Source organism: Sturnira hondurensis, unplaced genomic scaffold (genome assembly GCF_014824575.4).
Source record: "Sturnira hondurensis isolate 20B ecotype Veracruz unplaced genomic scaffold, ASM1482457v3 Scaffold0006413, whole genome shotgun sequence".
In the NCBI taxonomy this organism is placed as follows: Eukaryota; Metazoa; Chordata; class Mammalia; order Chiroptera; family Phyllostomidae; genus Sturnira; species Sturnira hondurensis.
In genome coordinates this window covers 48518552-48542210 of record NW_028079044.1, presented here as the reverse complement: position 1 = coordinate 48542210, position 23659 = coordinate 48518552, and the positions used below count along the sequence as shown (strand labels likewise).

Genomic DNA, 23659 nt, shown 5'->3' with positions numbered 1-23659 from the left:
AGAGTTCTGTGCAGGCTCCAAAATTATCATTGCCCTGTAGTTCCTTAGAGTTGTGATTCAAGCTCTGACAAATAAAAAACAGCGTCCTACTTCCATTTCTTTCCCACAAGCATTTATTGAACATCTGCCAGGTACAGTGCTTAGGTCCAAGGAACATAACAATGAATAAACTCAATTCCTGATCATGAGGCCTTTAGCCGTGTAGTCAAGGAGACCAACATATCAAGGGTGACTTCAATACAGTATAAGTATCAAAAATCAAAATTGTAAGTGGCATGCAGGGTGAATGGGATTGGAACATGGGCTCTAACTGGTCACTTGCAATCTGGCTAAGTGTCTGTCCTCTTGATCAGTGCCAGAAAACAGCACGAGCATCTCCACAGTAAGTGCCTGACATTCAGATGAAACAAGTGCCCTTGTGGGGGAGAAAAGAGGGTTGGCGGGGGACAGAGGCTGTGGTGGCACTGGTGTTGCCACAGCCCTTGGTTTTGCCGCAGTAGAAAACACTGAGGCAACATTTCGTGGTCGGGGCCTGAATCGCTTCCCCTTTTGTGTTTTTGCAAAACATTCAACAGAGCCGGCTCCAGCAGGCTGAGGGGAAACGCCCTTTGTTTTTGTCTTTTCTTTCTTTTTTTTTTTTTAACAATAAGTATCATGAAGATCACAGGAGACTGTAGTTTTGAAAGAAATCAAGAGGTTAGCTTGCTTCTTGCCACTGTTTTTACATAGCAGCTTAAAATAAGAAAGCGTATTGGGGCCGGTGGTCCGGAGGAGGACCCGGAGTAGGAGTTGTAAATCAGCCCCGAGGCTGTCACCAGAGTGGTCAGCGTCACTAGAGTGGTCGGGGTGGAGACACTTCCTGGATGCTCCCTTCCTCACAGGTAAGTGGGAACTTTAACCCACTTCACAGAGTTGTTTTCAGGATCAGATTAAACAGAACAAGCCTCCCGTGCTGGGCACATTGTAAGTGATCTGCAAATGCCAGGTGGTCCCAACCTTCCTTTCCCACCCTCCCCAGGGGTCCGTGTATCTAGTCAGGGTCATCTCTGAGGGTCCTCCCCGTTTCTCTCTTTGCGGATTCCACAAAAACACACATTTTCTGGGGACTTTGTGCCGAGCCCTGAATTTGCTCCCGAAGATTACAGAGATGAATGAGACACTGTTCCTGTCACCAAGAATATAACTTCTGTTAGGACCATAGTACAGAGTTCTCACTAGATAATCGGTCCCTCCCAAGCCTCCTCCGCCCCACCCTTGCTTTCTCAGTCTGCCTCTCTCCTTCTCTCCCTCCCCCACTTTCTCTCGCTCTCTTTAAGAAGAAATATTCCTGCTGCAATTCCAATTTGAATCTGAGCAAACAGTAAGAATGTATCTGGAACATCTTTGAGAGACAGGAATCCTCCCAGTTGCAAGAAAGACTGTATAAATCCTTACAAGACACATTAGCAACGGTAGAAAAAAAGCCGAAGATCATCAATGATAACAAAATTAAATCTAAAGGCAAATGATGAAAGGACAGCAGTGAATCTGTGTGGAAATCGTGGATTCTAAAAATCAAACGGAAACCTTTAGAGATCCTATTCTTGTCTCGCTGTCAGAACGTGAGAGACTCCAGTGTCATTACAAAGAAGCTCACGTGGACCGGTTTCAACAAACCCCCATCTTGGCTTACCACTTCTCTGGTTTCTTCGTCTTTTCTTAGTATACCACTTAAAATTAAAATACTATTTTCTCCAAATATTCATATAGTTATCCCCACCTTCACACACCTGCAAGCAACATAACCCCCAGTGACATTCTGACCTTACGATCTGCTCACAACTCGTACCGCCAACATAATGTACTTGACGTAAAACCAAACAGCTTGAAAATTGCTCCAAGGCCGTGCCCATGAATTACTCATATAACACGCGACGAATACCCAAGGAGTGGACAGCCAAGCTACCAGAGAGAGAGGTGTGTTTCCCCATGATGTAGGTATGAATACTGGCCCAGACAGCTGATTGGAATCAAACAGACAAAATGTTGTGACCGTTTTTTTTACAGCCAGAGACATGCCGGCTTGGTAGCAAAGAAACTGTGACAATTCAAGGCTCCGAAGGACTTCTCCACTTTCCAATGTCGAGGAACAGATGGCAGACTGAGAGCTGTGGGCACAGACAGAGCAGAGGGCCTTGAAGGAGTCAGAAGGAGTTTCCCCTCCTCCTCTGGACGACAGTAGCCCCGGCCGGAAGGAGAAGGGTGAGAAATAAAAGAGTGGGAGGAACAGGAAGAGGATGAGCAGGAGGAGAGCTATGAAGGACAAGGAAGAGCATCCCAGGCCCGCAGAACAGCTGCAGAGCAGGGTGGCTATCCGGTAAACCTGGGCAGCTGTGACTAGACGCGGTGCTGAATAAACGTGCCTGTGCTCTAATGCTGGCCCTGAGTGAGACAGCAGAGACACGCTGACCACATGGCCCGGAGTAGTCCATGGCTCAGAAGGTCACCTTTATTAGGACGATATGTTACTAGTTATCTATTGCTGTATAGAAGGTTCCCCCAAAACTTGGTGTCTGGAAACACCATTTATGGTCACACAGTGTCAGTGGGTCAAGAATCTGGGCAACACTAAATGGGCTTCTCTGCTCCTGGGTGTCTCTCGGGCTGTGATCAGAGCGTTAGGTGGGGCTCAGCTGGAGGCGGATCCCCTTCCAGGCTCTCTCCTGCGGTGGTCGGCTGTGACGCCCCCGAGGGCCTCAGTTCCCCGGACAATCATCAGGTCTCTGCCGTGTGGGCTCCTCAGACCATCAGACTGTGCAAACCGAGAAGATAACAGAGGTCCCAGCACAACAGAAGGTGCAGTGTTTGTAGCCTAATCATGGTTGGTTACAACCCGGCACTTTTGTCTCATTCTGTGTATTAAGAAGTCAGTTTCAGCCCACCCTTGGGGGAGGGGGATTACGGGAGAATCCTTGAGGGTCAGCTTTGAAAGCTGCCTACCACAGGCAAGGCAGGCTCTCCTAACAGCTTGCGCTCTTTGGGATGGGTTCTAGAGAAGATCCCGCCTGTGGCGTTATCTGAAGGGGAAAGGGAGCCCCAAGCAAAAATGGGATTAACTTTTCTACCAGCCTAACCAATGGGGGCCTCCGAAGCTGGTTTATAGGAAAAAAAAATAAGAAACACATCTCACACATCTGAGCTGAGGACTCACTTATTTTTCATTTTTTGCTCTCTTTTCATTCTCCAAGCCCCAATATATATCCTTTGAAATATATTAATATGTCATTACGCTTGTCATGGAGAAAACTATAGGTCAGACGGGTGAGGCCACAAATCTGCGCACATGCCACTGGGACGGAGCAGAGAGTTTGGACCTCAGTCTGTGTGACTCCAAAACCCACTCTCTTCCCGTGACTCCGCACACCTCAGTGTTGTTCAAACGTGTATTTCTGTGATCACTTACAGCAGCAGAGATCCCTAAGCACCCACCAAGATCAAGTTCGCTGAGCTCTGCTATAATGTAAATCGTAAAATGTGAAATGCCACCCATGGGTAGTTTCCAGCAAAGCCCAGCCTTGGATGGATCAGCATAGTTCCGGGGCAGACATCTCACAAGGTCAAGCTCCTGGTATTCAATTGTGTTGTACATTGAACAACACCGGTGCATCACCACTGGTTTGAACAAAGCCCTGCTATGCGCTGTTGATACTGAAAATGGCCAGGAGATGATCAGCGGGAAGCGGGGCTTCTCTGAGTTCCTCTCCTGCTCTTGCAGCGAGGGGTGCCGAGTGAGCCCAGACAAGCATCTCCTGGTGACCACGGTGTAGCCAGCTGGCCTGACTCACGGCCACACATCCCCCCCCCCCCCCCGCTGCTGGTCCAGGAGACGATCTTGAGTCTTCACCCGGCTCCTCAGCGCGAATGTCACTGATGTGAGCCCCACAGGAAGTGTGACCTCATTCTGCCGCTCAGCCTCTGGTTTCGCAGGCTGTTTTTGAAAGAAAACAAGAGCAGTTTGAAAGCTGACTTTTCCAAGAGCTGTGTGCTCTTCTATTCTAGGAAACGACCGAAAGAACAAGAGGCGGCTGAAGACAGAGCTTCTCTGCAAACGCCCGCGCGGCAGCGTGTGCAGGCATCTCTCAGAAGGAGGGCAAGATGGGATTTCCCACTATTAGGAGATGTCTGCACCTGTTGACTTGCTGACGTTATTTTCAGCTGAAGAACCGCTAAGTCCTGGATTTCTGCACGGACTGTCAGACTCAAGAAGCTTCGTATTCCAGTAACTATTTTATTATCTATCAGTTGGAAGGAAGACTGGGAACTCCCTTTGGAAAGAACGTGTATGGGCAAATAATTTTTCAAAACAGATTTGTTGCTTAGAGAGGATCTGTTTCTTGAAAAGTTTCAGAGCTGTGACTGAAGTCTTTTTCAGTGTAGCTAATACCCAGTTAACTGTTTCTGGGGTGCCTGGAGCTTGCTGCACCTATCAGTGTAGTGAGTCACAGCCGTGAGACCGCGCTTCCTGCCTCGGGACTCCTTAGCTTCAAATTAAACTCAATGCTTGGGGAAAGCTAACAATGGGTAATTTGGGCTGGACATGTTTATAGTATATGGACCAAAACTCAAAAGGACAAATGATCTACTATTACATTACGGTGAAACAAAATTATTTTATATTCCAGACAGACGAAATCTATGAATGTGGGAATCAAATGCTTTGATTTAGGGATCAGCCAAGGGATGCCAGAAAGGTGTCCTGACTTATCTAGAGGTGTATGTAAGCCAGGATCAACATTTTCTTTTTTTTTAATTTTTTTAATTTTAAGTGTTGTTCAAGTACAGTTTTCTGTCTTTTACTCCCATCCCAGCCCACCCAGCCAGCCCACCCCCCATTCCCACCTCCCCTAGTCTTTGTCCACGTGTCCTTTATACTTGTTCCTGTGAACCCTTCCCCTTTTCCCCTGAAATTCCCTCCCCTCTCCCCAGGATCAACATTTTCAAACAGGTTTTGTGTGTAACTTACTGGAAGACTCGATCCAGAGCTATGGAATTATCCTGGTTTAATTTCATGTATCACAGTGACAGAAACAATGCATTACTAGCTATTACATTTAAAAACTGTGGATAGAAGTGGGGAATCAGAAAAGCCTCTAGTCCTTCTTCATAAAGGTGTTAGGACAGTGACAGGTACAAGTTTAATAACTAACAGAAGGTAGACCTCTGTGATGAGGGGTGAATGATCCGAGTTCACACAATTTGCACCCTCGGATGCGTGTTTCATTTGTAACTGAGAATGTAAACAATACGTGTGTGGGAACTGAGTTTTGAAGCCTGCCCAGCGGTGTGCTGTTTTTTTGTGCGATGCCACTCGCGCAGCTTGGGAATGGGCATTCCTGATAACAGGCTGGTAACAAGCACTGCACCAAAGGCCGCTGGCCCTCTCTGCGACCGCCTGTCAATGGTTCAAGGTGCTGGACAAGAGACAGGCACCAGTCCCAGGCATTATTTGAAGCTGGTCAATGAAGTGGATGTGTTTCAAATGATGAAAATATAAGTACGTCTGTTCAGAGGGCTCTAGAATACATCTTTCTTTTTTCAGATTTCTTCATCCACGAACTTATTTTTATTATTTTATTTTGATCATAAGTCAACCTTTACAAGTCTAGCTTTCCCAAAGCAAAAAATTATCTAGATGCACCGAGCCAGACGGTGGAGAATGTGGTACAAAATCACAGAGGCAGGCGCAGCCTCCGGGGCCCTTCAATCTGGTCTCCAGCCTCCCCTCCTGTATCTCCGAATTATTACAGCCCTGGGATCTGACTAGTGCAATTAGTAGATGCCATCTGTTTTGGCATCACTTTTCTATTTTTAATGTGTAACCCACCTTTTTTTTTAACATCTTTTGCAGAAAAATCTGTGAAGTTTGAACCAGCAGCTTTCCCGAAATGTACGGAATACCTCAACGGATGTCAACACCAGTGGCAAGTAAATGTGGGCGGATTGCTGGGTGCAATTATCTTCTGAATGATTAGACTCCTTTTAGCAATTTCCTCGCTTTGATTTTGCTGATACTCGTGCCATTAACCATCTGTCAGAAGCTCGTGCTTCTTAAATGCCAGTGTTCACTTTGGCAATGATCTTGGCTTCATTTCTTTCCTTGAGAGAAACGTGGTACTTTTCCTTTTAGGAGAAAGGAAAAAAGCACTGGTTTTTTTTTAGATGCCTGTGCACAAAAGTGAAAGGAGATTGTTTATCAGCTACTGTTAAGATGCAAAACTGTTTGTCTATAAAAAAATACTATATGATTTTGATAGCTCCTTGCAGAAAATAGGGCGTAACTTGTTGAAATGGTAGTGGTTTCGAGTTTCTTCCTTCCTCTTCTCATTTTCTCCCCCAACCCTGCTTCTGCCCCTCCCCCACACACCTACTATTTTCTCCGTATAAATCAACCAGCCCAGGCTGAATGTCTAAACCTCTTCCTTTACTTAGATATTGTCAATGATGGAATCAAGTTTCACTGAGCCTGTCTAGTAGAAGTATGCGTGCCATTTCTGTATAATATAAAATTCTGCTTCAGAGCTTAGAATATTCACTAGCTACGACTTTCCCCAATGGAGATCTGTTGCCACACTTTGGGTTAAACTGGAATGACTAGGTGGATTTTTTTTCTTAATTAAGAATACCCACAGGCTTCATGCATTAGAAAATCATTTATATGAAACAAAACTTTACTTTTTTCCCTCCACGACTGCCTTTTGCTCATTACTTTGCAATCGAAGTGCCTTAAAATGCATGAATCAGAGGGACTCTGAGCGGAAGACTGAATCCGTCCAAGCACCGAGTTAAGCTAAAATAACCTGGGCAATTGATTTGGGTTTTCTATAGCTGCACACAAGATGTTGTTTCCTCCTTGTCATGAAGCAGTCTGATGCTAATGAGCTATTATTACTTCATCCTGCACCAAGGGACCTTGAAAGGAGTGCTGAGCAGGGGAAGAAACAGAGGACAGAAGCCCCTAGAATATTCCTGGCTTCCCGTGGAGGCCTGGTGACAGGTTGGGTCAGTGCCGACTCGCTGGATGGCCGAGCCAGTTAGAGTCTCTGCTGAAGCTGGACGTCAGCGGTCCGCACCTTCCTCACAGCCTCTGTCGTGTGCCCCGTGAGTGTGGGGTGAGGGCGACAAATGTCCAGTTCTCTCTCGTTTGCGTTTGCAGGTTCTTCCAAGCCCGACAGAAAATTCGCCGGAGAGCTGTCTCCCACGTGCATTTTCCCGAGGTATTCTACGGGGCTCTTCCCGAGAGAAAGCAATCAAATTCCCCTCCCACGTGCATTATTTTGTTGTCTTCCTGGTGTAAAAACGCTAATTCTAGGTATCGTCCGGTCAGGGGTGGGTATATATTTTCACTCTCACGCACATACAAAAGGAAGGCTTATCTAAACCTAATAATGGATTTTTGGGGGGGAGGGAGGTGTGAATGTGCAGGCAAATGTGAATTGTTTGTTGGTTTAGTGAGTGGAGAAACTACTGAATAACGACATGTGGTTACTTTTTCTCAAATTTACATTCTCTTAAATATGCTTGTTCTGTCTCGCTTTACAAAAGCAACACGATTTCATAGCAGCGCACAAGCTGGCCAAATTTCATGTTCCACTGAAACATGGGGAGTCTACCATTTCGTCCGGTTTTCTGCACTGAAGTCTCTTTCCCTTCCTTCCTCCCCGCCCTGCGTGTCTCTGTCCATCGTTTACTCCCTGGGCGGGTGCCAGCTGGACCCTGCACTGGCGTTGGGACCTCTGGTCAGTTCTCTGCCTCCTCCCTCTATCAGTGAACCAGCCCGGGAGGAGCAAACAGGCCGAGTGGGGAGAGCACGTCCTTTCGAGTCGGGTGGACCAGGGCGAGAATCTGAGCCCCGCCACTTACTAGCTTGTAAAGTATCCAAGTCATTCGCCCTTGTTCAGGCCATTCTGTTCCCCAGCTGCACAACAAAGATAGTGCGACTTGGGTTTTAGGGGGGTTTGTCTGAACCAGATAAAGAATGAAGGAGGGGCCGGGCCCATAGTGACTTTTGATACTAAATGATACCCATTTAAAATAGTATTAGTAGAGTTAATGCATGTGTGAATTATGAATAGGCTTTTACATTTAAAAAGATATCAGAAATTCAGCAGCACATGAGGCTGCCTTCCAGTCACACGGACGAGTGACCGTTTTTTCAGACCTAAAACACACACAGGTTCACGTACCTGAACAGGAAACTTCCCTGACACTGGGTCAGGACAGGTGACCACACAAACATCTGTGCGGTCGACGCAGAGAGGAGCTGGCAAAGGCTAAGGCTAGAGGGATCTCGTTGGCTGCATGCTCACCCTGTAACTTGTGTGTGTGGGGGGGGCTGTGGAGTTATAACCTGTCTATTACTACTATGAACTCCTAACACCCCAGAGAGGCTGTTCTAAGGGTCAATATCAAGGGTGTAGGTGCCCGGGATGGTGAAGAAACGGTGTTTGAGAGAAAGAAGCCCCAAATGTTCTTTAGTCCGCGCTCACAGGGGAGGAGATGAAGTGGAAATTATGAGCGACATCCTTAGGGTCGCCGAAGCAACTGCTGGCCGTGAATACAAAGAGGCCTTTTCCTTCACGGCGACTAGAGATGTGGATTTTGTGTGACTGGGTGTTCTAAACACAGAATCGAAGGACTTTCCTTATTCGCTTCACCTTTGTCACTCAGCCCCCCAGCCCCCTTCTGGCAACTATCAGTCTGAACTCTGTGTCTTTCAGTTTGTTTCTGTTTCATTTGTTCATTTACTCTGTTCTCTAAATTCTGCATGTAATCAAAACTCTGGCATTTGTCTTTCTCTGGCTGGCTTGTTTCCTTCAGCGTTATACCTTCTAAGCCCATCCATGTTGTTGCAAATGGTAAGATTTCATTCTTGTTGTGGCCGAGTAACATGCCACTGCATACATCTTTGTCCCCTCTTTAGTTTTGCCTGTGACTTCCTGGCCGGTGACACCTCCTTTGACTGCTGCTCCACGGACCCCCTGACAGGCTACTACCTTCCCTGTCGCCGAAGTCCCAGGCTCCTCACCAATGGCTACTACATCTGGACGGAAGACAGTGTCCTCTGTGACAGAGATGGCCACATAACTCTGAGCCCGTCCCAGACCAGTGTGACGTACAAGGAGAACTCGGTTAGGTGCGCAGAAAACGTTACTCAGAGAACGCAAAAGTCCAACCATCCACCAGCGCACTCACGCATTCAGTCGTCCATTCAGCATGAAGCCCAGCGCTGCCCCAGACTGTGGGAGCTCACGGGCTAATCGGGGGCAGTAGAGCCGACATGGAAACAAGCAGGAGCAAGGCACTGATGCGGGGCCAGGGTAGAAGTCCGCACGGGGCGAAATGAGGGGAGAAGGAGGAAGGCTGCATTTACCCGGGCGGCAGGTTGAGACAGGCTTCCTAGAAATGATGGAGATTGCTGTGGGCCTTGAGAGAAGCAGGACGTTAATTAAAGGAGACACGGGAAAGGAGACTTCGGAGAGAGTTCCGAGCGCCCCCGATACAGTTCTGGGAATGGCAAGTCGTTTGGTAGACATCTAACTTAGGATGAAAAAGGCCAGCGGCCCAAAGACAGGGCTCAGAGCGGGGGCTGGGCAGAGGGGGTCACATTCCAGGCTGAGGAGTCTGGGATTTATTTTGCAGATGAAGAGAAATGTGCCCCAGTGTCAGATTTCTCCTCAGCAAGATAACACTGAGTTCGACGTAGAGGATGGGTTGTGGGGACTTTGGATGTGCATGAGGAGTCAAACTCTTTCAGGAAAGGCACACAGTCATGTCGCCCCCACCCTGTCCCCTCGACATACATCGGTGATCTCCCGTTGCTCAAACCTTAAATGCCAATACCTTCACGTAACATTCAAGGTTCTTCATTATCAGCCCCCCCCCTTTTTTCACCTTTCTAGCCTCAGTTCCCAGCATGATTCAATATGGGACCTACTTGTGCCTCCGTGGGCAGCTCAGGTCACCCTGTGCAGCTCAGAGCCCAGCTGCCTCACAAAGCCCCCTGGACCCCAATGAGCACCACCCCTCCCGTGCTCTTGCAGCCGGTGCTCCCAACTAGCAGGGCCCCCCCCAGCAGTTCTGTGGGCGCTCACACTCCCACCCCCACCCCAGCACGGTGACACAGCAGAGGCTGTGGAGTCAGACTTCCCGGGTTTGCTTCTCAGACAAGTTACTCGGCTTCTTTGTGCCTCCGTTTCTCAGTTGGAAAAATGGGATAAGAATGGGGCCTTCTTCAAAGGGCCATTCTGGGGACAATGTGAGCTACTGTATGTAAATCACTTAGAAGGACACCTGGCACAGAATACGCTCTATGAAAGCATTGACTCTATCTGCATTTTTCCTTTCTCTCATACTAAACTGTTTGTACCCAAGGTTTTGTCTTTTGTCTTGCTATCCTTGACATTGACCCACACAGAAACTTAAGAAACTTCTGTGGAATCGGTAGAGAGAACAAATAACATGGGCTTTGTGAACCTGAATTGTAGAGATGTGCTCTGTTCATCAAATCACTGTCACTGGATTCTGTTTTGACTTGAGGTGACTGCTGTTCATTATCCACCATACGAATCCACTGTTTCATTTCCCTCCAGGATATTTAGAAAGAAAAAGAGAACCTGTCGCTCCTTCTCCTCTCTCTTCAACCTCAGAGCCTCTAAAGCCTGGCTGCACGGAAGTATCTTTGGCGATGTCGACTCTTCCCCAGGTGAGGACATCTGGTTGGAGGGAGTCAGCAGGCTGGACACGCACCATTGCAACGGAAATGGTGAGTTTGCATCTCCTTCTCCACAGTGAACTATTTCCAAACGGGCAGTAGCCACATTTGGTCCTGGGCCAATGTAAGATCCAGAGATGACAGTCATTTTGATGGACAGGCTGGGCCACGTGCTAAACATTCGTCTGAGTTCTCTCCAGTACTTACATGATGCAAATACATATGTGTTTATGTCCTGCAAAACAGACTGAAATTTAAATGTGTAAATTAGTAAGTAAAACCTGGCAAATATTTGCACATCTGCAAGGTGCCTTTTCTATGTGGAATATGGATGGAGAAAGGGTACTGGAATCCAAATTCAAGTCCTCGTCTGAGCACATTGTGATAGTTACTCAACTTGGCTAAATCTCAGTGTCTTCGTTTTTAAAACAAGATATGTATGCATAGTGTGATAATATATTTATAGATTATAACATAGATCAGTATATACGATACTAATATAAGAAATATTCTGTTAAAATATGCTGGATGTGTATATTAGACATCTCATATATGTGTATTATATAATACATATTATACAACAATATTCTATGTAAATATTTATGTACATATAATATATAGGTATATAAAACAGAAACTCAAAGCATATTTCAATATTAAATGGGACAATAAGCATCAGGGATAGTGCAATGCTTGGTCCTCATAATTTATAGTTATAATTGTTTTTTTACTAGGAAGGAAACAATGAATATTCACTGTGCACCTACCATCTGCCAGGCACTGCACTAGGTATGGAGGTACACGGTGAACAGAAACGACATAACCCTTGTTTCTAGTTTAGTGGGTCAGGGAGTGGGGTTTAGGCCTTTGTTAAATAATTGCACAAACAAATACAAAGCAATAATTGTGGAAAGTGCCATGAAGAAAAGTTATATAAGGTAATGGGAGATTCGCAACAACACAGAGTACATTTTATTCTACACCCATTTGACAGAAGGGAAGACTAATGCAGATTAGATACCTTTCACGGGGCCTCACACCCATAAGTAGCATAGCCTGGATTCGAACCCAGGAGTCTTGAGCAGGTGCTCACTGTGCCGCATCCAAGAAAGACCCTTTGGGGAAAATTTCTCAGGCAGGGAAGCAGAAGAGCATGGCATCGCCAGAGAAAAGAATATAAAGAAATGCCTATAGTCAGCCACAAATAAAGGTGAGATAGTGCCATTTGGGACAACGTGGATGGATCTTGACTCACATGACGAGTGAATTAAGTCAGATGGAAAAGGACAAGAACCTAACGATTCCACTCATGTGCAGAATATAAAACAGAAAGCAACAACGAGAAACAAAACAAACACGCAAGCGAACAATCTCATGGACACAGACAACAGAATGGTGGTTACCAGAGGGGAAGGAGGGTGGGGGAGGGTGAAGGGGGTCAAAATACACAGTGGGGAGAGGAGACTAGATTCGGGTGGTGAGCACACAGTGGAGCACACAGGTGCCGTGTTATAAAGCTGTAACCTCAGATGTACGTAATGTGAACCAGCGCCGCCCCAGTAAATTTAATAAAAATAAATGTAGAACTCTGTTTTCAGCCTCATGAAGCTATTAAAAAAAAAGAAATGGCTGATGGTGTACAGCTTCCCAAAGAGGCTAGTTCCAGTGTTCTGCAGCCTTGAAGAAATCTCTGGTAAATAAGTTGAGTTTGGGGTCTTCAGTCAGAAGGCCACGCGGAGCCAGCTTGTCTCACTGATGGTCAGCATCCTGGCAGACGGCACGAACGCGAATGGAAGTAAAGAGCGCTCATTACTTTTTAACTGAGTTACAATTCGCGTATCATAAAATTTACCATTTTAACGTGTAGAAGTGGGCGATTTTCTAAAATATGTTTACAAGGCAGGTTAGGCCGTCAGGACCACTTTCTAACTCCACACCATTTCATGACCCCAAGAGAAAACCCTACTCCCAGTCTCGGAGGCTCCCCATCCTCGAGGGCCCCTCCCAGCCCCTGACAGTCGTGGGTCCACTTTCTGTCTCTACGGATTTGCCTGCGTCAGACTCTCACGCCTTTTCAAGCTGCGTCTTCCTCTCAGTGGGAGCCCTGCTGCAGAAGTGGCCTCCGACATGCAGACCTATCTTGTGCCTTTGGAAGTCTGCATCCCCTGGCTCTGGGCTGGCTTTCTGCTGCACGAAGGGCCCCCCTCTCCTCAGCTCCGAAGCTGTATTTCCCAGAGGGTGGAGTGGGGTGGCCAGTGCCTCTGGAACCCGGTGGTGAGGAACAGAATCTCACAGTGAGAGAGCGGCCGGCACTCCTCTGGCAATGCTGCCAAGACCAAGGTCGGTTTGAAGCCTCAGTACCTGTGAGACCCTTGAACTCTGTCTTTTTTTGAACAACGTTCTCTTAGCAGAGGACAAGCTCAGAGCTTTCTGCTTCAAACAGTATTCAGTGCGAATTAAATAAGGTCTCATGTTCATTGTGCTTATTTTTGCATTGATTTTCTCTTTACGGCAGTTACAGGATTGATATCCTCTAAAGTAGCAGCACTCCCTTTAAAGTATAAGACTAAAACGGGACAATTAGAGGAAAATGGAAAATGGCTAAGGGCAAGCAGGCTCTGGGATGTGGCAAACACTGGGAAAATGATGCTCGGATGATTCGAGTTTGGGATTTTCTGTTCTAAAGGCCGTGTTGCAGAGAGACGGAAATTCACGTCTCATTTTCCCGTAGTTCCCTCTGCAAAGCAAATACATCCAAACAGTGTTAAAGCAACTGGACCACAGCACAGCCGCACGCGCATGAGGTGTCTTGTTAAAATTCTCATGGTTTCCGAAGATCTTCTAAATATAACAAATCAAACCACCCCCTCCAAAGTCTGTAATTAGTCAACCCGGGCACATGCATGGGTGCCGGCTCACCTCTCATCTTGGCTGTCAACTGTAATCAAGTCTCCCCTGACTCCTTTCCCGGATTTACTCGAGGACCGTGACTTCGATCAGCAATTTATTTTCCTCTGGAAATATTGCCTAGTTAGAAGGCTCGAAAATTCAAAATTGTTTTGCTGTTTTCTCTCTGGGCAATGGATGCAATCAAAACTTACTTCCCCCGACTTTCTCCTCATTTCTTCGGGCTAAAATGACTGTTTTCGTTGTTGCCTATTTTGTTTATCCTCAGTCCGCCCCTTTCACAGCTATGTTAAGACACCTTTCCTCGTTCGCGGCAATTTGTTCTTTAGCCAGCTTCCTAGACCCCAGGACCGCCACTGGGGACCAGTCCCAGAGCCCTGTGGGGATCCGTCCAGAGCCCGTGAGTCACACTGCAAAGGGACACAAGACTCACCCAATGCAAGGAAGATCAGCAGGACTTCCCACTCTATTTCTGCAGTCCTGGGAAAGAAAGACGAGAGGACCGAGGCCCGCCACCCCAGCTTGAGGTCTGCGATGTTCCCCAGAGCTAATGTCTGCCTCTCCACGGATACCTGTGACGGGAACTTCTGTGTGAGGCTTTGTGTCCCCTTCTCCAACAGCAGTAGTGCCCACCTTCCATAAGAGCACATGGAGACGTGCTTGGAAGAATCAGACCACCTCTCCAAAACAGGAGAGGAGGAGGAAACGGCACGGGATCAACCAGGAGACACAGGATGGGACTGGTATCTTCAAATCCAGGACACAAGGGCCAACTGCTGAAATGTTTCCTGCGTTGTGATCCTTTCATTTACCACAAAGGGTGGAGAAAAAATGAAGTGTCAGTTGGGAACACTGTAAATTGGGGGCAAAAACATGTCTTTTCAGAGAGGAAAAATCCTTGATCTTGTTTTTAATGTTAAGAATTTTTTTGCGGTTGCCCTCTGTAATGCCATCTCTTCTTCCAGAAAAGCCTATGTAGTATTTCCAGGACTCCACGTAGGACACAGCTTTTCACTCCCACCGACTCTCAGGGGCAAAGCTCTAAGTTCAGCAGGGCAGGCAGCTGGGGCAACAGCACGGGGCCCTCTGTGCTGTCCCCACAGCTGCCCCTCCATCTCTCCAGGCTGTAATGAACTGCCTCTCGTGAATAATTAATCCGCTCAGGAAGTTCCCAGTTCTTTCTCCCGTCCACCTTGATGTGACCATTTGCCTCTTCTCTGTGTGAAACAGCTTTGTTGAGGTATAAGTGATGTACGAAGAACTGCACGTGTTTAATGTGTGTACTTGTCATGTGGTGAGTTTAGATCGATGCAAACACCCACGATACCATCACCACACCGAAGGTAATAGACATCCAGCACCCCCAGAGCTTCCTTGTGTCCCTTTGTCGTTTGTTTGCTTTGGTTTCTTTGTTTTTTATACTAAGGACATTTATCATAAGATGTACCTTGTGGACACATTTTGAAGTGTATAAAACACCGTATTGTTAACGACAGGCAGCGCCCTGGTCCGCAGATCACTGGGACTTACTCATCCAGCAAAACTGAAACTCTGCGCCCTCTCCCCCATCCCCCATGGCAACCACTATTGCTCTCTGACTCTGTGAAAACGATGATTTCAGGCACTTCCAGTGCTATCTGTCCTCCTCTGACTGGCTCATTTCACTTAGCATAATGTCCTCCAGGTCCATCCATGCTGTCACAAAGGGCAGAATGATTTTGATGTATTCACCTACTGATGAACTTGAACCCTTGGGTTGTCTCTGTGTCTGGGCTGCCGTAAACAGCATTGCAGCGACCAAGGCCCCGACCTCCTCTGCTGTGTCGGGTGATCATTCCTGGATGGTCTGCACAGTTTCTTCTCTGCAGCTTTCTTCTCTATAGCAACTGGAGGGGTGCTCCTGCATCCAGTGGCCACAAGCTGTGGGGAGAGCGCTGGGAGGAAGAATGCTGGGAGGGAACCTGCAGGTTTGGCAGGGGTACCTGTGTCCGAAAGCACTGGTTCACTGGGTCGGTACCCAGGCTGGGCGGGAGGGCTGGGCCACCAGTGGGGTCAGCCCACCAGCTGGGGCCAGGGGCCAGAAGGCCGTCCTACTTGAAGCCTTCTAGGATTTTTTTTAAATGTTAGAGGGGAAGGGAAGGAGAGAGGGAGAGAATATCTATGTATGGTTGCCTCTTGTGCGTCCCCTTCTGGGAACTGGCCTGCAACTCAGGCATGTGCCCTGACTGGGAATCAAACCACGATCCTTTGGTTCACAGGCCCGAGCTCAGTCCACTGAGCTACACCAGCCAGGGCCTACTTGAAGGCTTCTGTTCGGTCAGCTTTAGCCTCTGTGAGGGCAAGAGCTGACCTGCTGTCTCCATGGTCATTGTAGCCCCGGATAGCAGGCCCAGGCTAGACCTGGTGCATAGAAACTTCGAAGGTCCCGGACTGCCCCCACCAGACACCCCAGTTACCCACTGATCTTACTGAGTGCCAGCTGTAAGCGAGGCATTATTTGTTGGCGTCTGGGACAGATGAGGTGACTTTTTCTTCATGGAGCTTTTAGTCTAGTGAGAAAGGCAGACTTTAAATAAAAAGTCACACAAATTATGTATTATATAGTGTGTGTTTACATAGTAATCACAAGATCACAAATTATCACCTGCCCTCCAGATGCAGAGAGCAGGGCTCTCTGAGGAGACTGAGATAAGAAGACACAGAATGTGCGGTGTCCTCACTGGGGGCTGGCGTGTCTGTCCCCTGCATGCTGAGCAGGGCACATTGGGGTGTCTCTCTGACGCCCCACTCCCAGCCCCTTGCCGTGCAGCATGTGCCGAGTGAAGGGACAGCTCGGCCTGCCCCTCGCCCACAGAGCCGTGCCCTCTCCAGTCCCCTTGCTCCAGACTCCAGTCTCCTCTGGCGTGGGGCCTTCTCTGGGGGTGTTGCTTGTGGGCGGCCTCCGTCTTTCCTCTCCACTGTCATTTCTTTAATCACTTGGCCCACACCCCATGGCAGCCATCAAACCAGAGAAAGCCTTTCCGACTTTTCCTGATTTTTTTCAGAACCACCTGAATATTTATTCCATATCAAACCACAGTGTTTACATAGAAATGCACAGAAGGCTGCCCAGGACGCCGGCCTCGCCTTGAGATGGTCCATCACTTCACTGGCTGCAGCCTAGGTTCCAAACTCCTCAGCCGAAAGTCCAGGTGACCTGGTGACCTGCCCTCTGTCTGGCTTCCCAGCTCCCTGTTCCACTGGGTTCCCTCGGGCACTCGGTCACTTTGTTCCAACTGCACTGGTGCTGACTTCTTTCACTGAACCCTGGTGCCTCTGGCCTTGGCGGGTCTCTGAACTGAAGATCCTTTTCCTCTCCAGACTTCCAGGACAATGACGGCCGGAGATGCCCTCACACCCAGAGACTATTGCTAGGGTCACTGGCTGCAGTGCACTGTGACGTGTGCGCTGCACACGCACACACACATGGAACCCTTCTGCTTTTCCAGGAGGGGATTGTGACAGTTCTCTGAGTGATGACTTGGAGTCGGAGACGCCCAGAGCAGAGCCTATGGCAGACTCCTCCGCAGGCCCCGTCACACCTGAGACTCCCAGGAAGAGCCCCCACAGCTCGTCCCTGCGGTCCCAGCCAGTGGCTTCTGATCGTCTGCAGGGGAACGTCTTGGATCATTCGAGTGAGTTGGGTTTGTTTTTTTTTTCAATCTTTGCCACACCCAAGTCATTCTTCCTTCCAGGAGAGAGGCGTAGCAATGACTCATGAGCTCTTAGGGACTGGCATCAACCTCTGTCAGGAAGGTAGGGCTTGGGGCGCAGCCAGCACCTGTGTGAGGTACTCACAGAAGAGGCGACTGTCGCCTTAAAGGCATCAGAAGGACTGAACTTGCAGTGTTTCATTTGTTTTAAAAAACCCTGAAGACATTTAGCAGAACGTTAAGCTTTGCTAAATCTGGGTGGTGTGTGCACAGGTGTCTGTTTTTTATCTTCCTACTTAGCTGTGCATCTGACATTGTCCACAGGAAGAAGAGAGAGGGGAGGAGAATTATCCTTTAATGCTATGTTCCTGGCAAGGAAAAGTCAGAAGACTTAGAGTTAGTGAGATTTCCTTTCAGGAGTCGGTCTGAGCTAGATTCGGCTAGATCTGGCAAGCGTGCCCCTTAATCTCCAGTTGGCGATATAGGACTGATCCCCGCGGCACCCAGAGTCACACTGTGTCTCTGCCACCGGCTTGCCAGGGTTTGAAGCCCCACTCCCCGCTTGTTAGCCACGCCTCAGAAACAATTCACCAAACCCTCTAAATGTAACATTTTCCTCTGTGAATGGGGGGTCATCGGAGTTCCTACCTTACACTGATGACAATAATTTAGGTAAAGCGCTTGGCATCCTGTGTGATGTATATTAAATATTCAAAAACTGTAAAGCTATGACCACATCAGGTTGAGGTTAAACGGAACCATGTCTTCACTTCATTTGCATTTACAAAGTCATGAGTGTTCACTTCACTGACCATCTCTTCTTCTCCCAAAGACCAACGTGCCCTGCTCCACGCTGTTCCCAGGACAGCTATCAAAAATACATGTTAGAAAGGGGTTGCCAGTTTCCTTTCCAGGTTTTGGGATGACCAGAAAGCAGCTTTCACTGTTTAGACAGTTTTCAGGTGATCAACACCTACTAAGGGTCCATAGCCACCCCCTCCAGGGAGCCCACCATGTGCTCTTTGGGAGGACGTGTTAACTGACCCCTCTTTGTGCTCCCCTCTCTCATCCTTGTTTCCCTCTGTGTCTCGCCCACGGGGCTATGAGCTCCTTGAGGATGGGCCCTATGTCCTCGTCATCTTGGATTCCACACTGCCCGCATAGTGCCAGGCAGAGAGCAGGGCCTCCATGATCTGGGCGGAACAATCAAATGCCCTGTATCTGTCTCAACGATAAGAATAGTCAAGTTCAGACAGGTCAAGTGAGCCGGTGCCTGTGTTCTTTGCTGTGTCTGGGATGTGTCTCCCACTGACTATAGCTAAGACCCCAACCCCTTCTTTAAGGCTGGAATCAACCAAGACCTCCCCTGTGCGGCATTCTCTGGAAGGAGGAGGTGGCTCTTTCCTTCCCTGTGATTCCCTGGCGCTCTGCACCTCTCTCCATCAGAACTCTTTTCCTCTTCCTTGCCTGCCTAGGAAGCCGTGGGTGGGCATCCACCGAATTCCATTTTACCTCCTGCACAGGTGGGTTTTGCATGTGCATTCTGTTCCAGGTGACACTGCATGTGCTAAGTGTGTAGCACACGTGACATGTGCTTATCAGTCAGGCACGTTTGAGTTCCAGCAGGTGGAAACCCAACTCCGAACGCATTATCAGCAACAGAATTTACTGCTTCACATTAAGGACAATTTCAGGCATGGATTGCAGGTGTCTGTTGGGGTCCACTCTCGTTCTCTCTTCTCTTCAGTGTCAGCTTTACTCTTTAAAAGGCTGTTGGCCTGTGGTGGCCCTCCATGACTCAGCGCCTGCAACTTCCCAGGATCCAGTCCAGCAGAAAAAGACGACAGTCTTCTGGAGCAATGTCATGAGGCCTGTGCCATTGGTTCTGAAAGGTTCATAGTTATTCAACAAAACCAATCATGGTCAGTAAGGATGCAACACTCCAAGGGCTTGGAGCAGGCCAGATGCTGGAGAGAACTCGGTCTCTCACACGAGCCATGAACAAAGAGAAGGGGGGAGGTGATTCCCACAGAAATTATGGGCACTGCCACCAAAGAACAGCAAATACAGGTCAACTGTTCTCAGTGAGCTTGCAGTGTAGTGAAGAAAATATAGAGAAACAAAACAGCAATTTCGACTCATCGCGAAAAGAGCACCAGTGGGGACATGCATGAGCCATGGATCTTGGCTAAGGGCCAAGGGGGAGTTGAAGGAATCAAGGAAGGCTTCCTGAAGGAGGTCACACTCCAGCTAAGTCAAAACAGGTACTAAGTAAATGGCCACTGATGGAATTGAACCAATGAACACCTTGTCCAAAATTGCATAACTCATATCTTTGCAGAACGTGAGTTTAAACCCAGTCATCCGCTAATATTCAAGTCTAGTGATCTTTGCAGTTTGTCAAACTAGGCTTGTTTCCATGAGCAAAAATTTTCCAAATTCCACATGGCATCAGAGGGGGCTAAGAATAGAAACAGACTTTAGAAAGATGATTGAGTGCTCAGCTGAACCCACAACAACCTACTAAATGTGAGTGTCCATGAAAGACACGCATTGGCTGTGACGTCATTCATGGCTGCTATGTTCTGCATGGCCTCTCTCCAGGGTTCTGCCCACACAATAGACTAAGTGCATCCTACATGCTGACTCGAGTCTTCCTTCACAGCATCAATAACAACAATCAATGCGTTCGTAGCAAAGTCATTCGAGTTTTCAACAACGTGCAAACTTGTTGAAGTGACTCTCAACTGTTGAGAACTTGGGCTTTTGAAGCACTGGCAAAAATAAGCTGGGGGGTGTTTATGTGACAACCCTCAAGCCAGCTCTCATTTCTTTTAGGCCATCTGACTAACCCTCAGGGTTCCATTGGTCTAACTCGTGCTTGTCACTGCTGGAGAATTTGCGGTCAGTCCCACTGTGGCTCGGCAGCAAGGCTTGATAGCAGAGGGGTTTGCTGTCAGCCCGTGAGATACGATCCTCCTTTGCCCTTGAGAGACTCCCCGTGTGCAGAGTTGCAATTCTCTTTCCCCACTTCGACTCAGGCGAAGCGTTGTTGTGTTGATTAAGTGAACCGAAAGCTCTGTGAATTATAGGGCACTCTGCAAATTCGGGCGTCATCATCATCCCGTCGTCGTCGTCATTGTCATCACCCTGCATTTCTGACACTCGTATGCATTCTACAAACCCTTTCCCCAACAGCAAAGTAAAAGGCAAGCCCCAAATCATTTATGTAGCATAATCATTCGCTGTTTTTATGATACAAAAAATCTAACTATTGGCAGTATTTCTCTAGCATTTCGTAACAGTATCATGTTACTCCTGACAAGTTGTTTGGGATGACATACGTCTTACAACGGTTTTTGGTGTGTAGAAGAGACGTTTTAGTGCGATTTTGCTGCTCCAGCGTTATTTAATCAGCCATGATTTCTAATGCATTTGTTTCTACTTCTCCTATTAGAAACCAGTCTGTTGGGAGAGATCTCTCTTCAAACAATTCTGCTCGCTGCGTGCTTGATCGTGTCTGCATGTGCAAGGTGATTCCGGTTTTATTTTCCTGTGGTAGTGTTTCATCATTAATGAAGCTGTCATTGATGGATGATTTACGTGCCTCATTCCCCAAAGCATTTGCAGGTGGCTCTGCGGTTAAGGTTTGTCACTTGTCCGTGCACTCCTTCATCTGTCCCCTCCCTCCTCTCACGATCTCACAGAGCGTACAAAAGCTAGTGCATCTTGCTAGAACTGGAGTCTACTATGTATCACCCTTTGTTTAAATCCTCAGAGACTCTGTTTTAAATAGAGACCTAGGACCTCTGCCTGGAGTTCAAGGGCACTTAAAGTTCCCACTAGGGGACTTGGAGTCCTGCCGGGACTCTGCCTTTCCCATTATATTTTATACCCTAAAATAAACTGTCTGTTCCAGGGATGCCTACTCAGCATCTCAGAGCTCTTCTTGCCTGATCACGATGATGTTTGCTTGCTCTAGTCTCTGTCAAGCATGTCCCTCCTGTCCTTTTCTTGCTCAAGTCTCCAGGCCAGTGATTACGCACCTTCTGTGCTAAGCTCACTGGTACTTCTGGGCCTTTGCACTTGCTGTGTGCTCTGCTGCCTCGCACAGTCTTCTCCAGAAAGCCTTGTAATGTGTGTCCTTCCTCTTCTCTGAGTCTGTTCCAATGTCACACCATCAGAGAGCCCTCCCTTTGTCACCCTGGGTAGTAGCACACCAGTTCACTGTACTGTTCTCTAGAGCACTTATTGTATGTTTGCTCGGATGCATGTTAATGACCTGTCTCTCCCTATAAGGATGTGAGCTCCCTGAGAGCTGAGACACTGCATGTCGCCTTCACTACCACAGGGATGGTGCCAGGGGCTGGCCAGTGTGTGTCGAGTCAGTGAAACGGGGAGGAATGGTACAGTCCTGGGGCCTCAGCAAGTGCTACTTGCTCTCAAGGGAACTGTGACAGGCACCAGAGTCTGTGTGATGACATACGAAAATAAACCTCAAGAGAAGGCAAATGAGTCCGTTGTTATTTAGATGTAAGAACAGTGATCAATTCCAGTGGATAGAGTGGGATGGGCCAACAAAGGAATCTGCACAGGGTGCTGGAAATATTCTGTATCGTGATTTGGGTAGCAATTACAGGGGCTTAGGTAAAAAAAAAAACAACAAAAAGCATATGCACTTTATATGCTTTAGTGTACCTTTCCTAAAGCTCAACTTCAATGCATAATTTAAAATTAGATTAAATAACTTAAAATAAAAATGCTCCATTTAAAAATGCATATAGAGGTGTCTAAATGGTTATACATCAGATTTGCATAATGACTGTTTCAGGGCGATGGGATTTTTGATATTTTCCTTCCCCCTCTTTGCATTTCTTTGTAATCTCTTTCAATAAGTCATAATTTGAACACAAAAGCAATAAAAACATTATTCTTTAAAAAATAAATCCACCCTGCAACAGAGTCATTCACCTGATTGGCAAAACCCCAGACACTCAACACCCTTTTGGGCAGTGAGCACACGCATTTTGTCCTTTGGTTTTTTTCTAGAAGTTTTATACCTTTGTTGTTTATATTTTGAGTTAAATTTTGTGTTAAGGAGAGACGTTAGGCATGCCAGTTCATTCCTTGCCCATGAATAGACAATTGTTTCAATACAGACAATTGTTTCAGTACCATTTGCTGAAAAGACTCCTTTCCCCCACTGAACAGCTTTTGCAACTTTGTTAAAAGTCACTTAACTGTCTCCATTTCTGGGCTGCCTCCCCTCTTCCACGGATCTGTATTTCTGTCCCTTTGTCAAGACCACACTCTCTTTGTTACCGGAGTTTTATACAATAGCACTGATGAATCCTAACATCACACGTCTAAAGTCAGTCTAAGAGAACGTCCCACGTGCTGCAAATGCCTAAGGAGACGGCTGACCCTGAGCGCTTCCTTGTTGCAGATGGTTTCTGGGTGGAATGCTCGCCAGTGCCTTCACGTGCTCCTGCATGGTAACTGTTGCTTGTAAGTAACCGTTTCCCAAATGAGTCCTCTGATTCCCCTGTTCCATTCCAGCTTTGGTCATTTCAATATATTTTCTTTTTCTCACTCTAGATATTGTCAAGTTACTGTTTCTCAGCCTCGCAGGCTTCTTCAAAGCCACCCCCTGTGCTAGGAGAGTGTCACCTGTGTTGTCAACGCCTAGACCAAGATGACCGTCGTCCGAAACCGGGGACTTTGTGTTGAGTAAGGATGGATGGCACAACTGCATACAGGAAAGGCCCGGATTGTTTGTCCTGAAGATGACCTCCTTTTAAAAGCACAGAAATCTAACAATGTCGTCAACCTGTGTCCAAGTTCTTACATGAGAATAGATAGAATTCACTTTTAAGGCAGCGGGACTTAGGAAGTAATGTGGATTTTTAATTTTTAAACAGTATTAAAGGCCTTTCATAGATCCATAGCACTGCATTTTATAACGCCTCCTATGGAGAGAACTCTTTCCTATAGCTTCTTAAATAACAGGCAAACGGCGCACGATATGGTCTCGTCAGGAACCTCAGTGTCTCCGCTGTCTCTCAGGCACTTAGCAATCCCCTGCAGGCTGACGGCCACGGTCAGCATATTTCACAGGGTGACCGGGGTCTGGGTGAGAGGCTCCCGGAATTCCAAGCAGCCCACGGAGCACCATCTGTGGCAAGATGGATTGTGTTAATTACCTCCCCTTCAGTGTGGCAGCCGCAGGCCGACTCCTGGAGCTGGGAGGCTGGGGTCTGTAATTCAAATCGGTCCGCAGGCCTTTGCTCTTGCACCGTGTCGCGCCTAT

At 47.5% G+C, this 23659-nt stretch overlaps 1 protein-coding gene across 7 annotated transcripts; it reads left to right on the top strand.

Annotated features, from left to right (window-relative positions):
- The first annotated feature begins 666 nt into the window (after positions 1 to 666).
- TMEM71 (transmembrane protein 71) lies at positions 667 to 23290 on the top strand. 7 transcript variants are annotated; one of them, XM_037048572.1, is made up of 10 exons: positions 3997 to 4258; positions 4662 to 4750; positions 5888 to 5964; positions 7193 to 7253; positions 8960 to 9172; positions 10629 to 10801; positions 17146 to 17331; positions 20807 to 20882; positions 22796 to 22857; positions 22948 to 23290. In XM_037048572.1, exons 3-10 carry the CDS (start codon positions 5925 to 5927, stop codon positions 23046 to 23048), a joined length of 912 nt encoding a protein of 303 aa, XP_036904467.1. In that variant the 5' UTR covers positions 3997 to 4258; positions 4662 to 4750; positions 5888 to 5924; the 3' UTR covers positions 23049 to 23290. The 7 variants fall into 7 exon arrangements, with proteins under 7 accessions (XP_036904469.1, XP_036904467.1, XP_036904465.1 ...); XM_037048570.1 differs by having other exon boundaries at positions 3997 to 4319; XM_037048574.1 differs by lacking the exons at positions 3997 to 4258; positions 4662 to 4750 and adding an exon at positions 667 to 881.
- The last annotated feature ends 369 nt before the right edge of the window (positions 23291 to 23659 follow it).

Bases quoted from the DNA above. Each gene is read 5' to 3' on its own strand.
- TMEM71 (XM_037048574.1), top strand. From the start codon at position 5,925: ATGTACGGAATACCTCAACGGATGTCAACACCAGTGGCAA. The intron at 9,173-10,628 runs GTGCGCAGAAAA...ATTTCCCTCCAG, and splicing joins TACAAGGAGAACTCGGTTAG to GATATTTAGAAAGAAAAAGA. The intron at 22,858-22,947 runs GTAAGTAACCGT...TTCTCACTCTAG, and splicing joins CTGCATGGTAACTGTTGCTT to ATATTGTCAAGTTACTGTTT.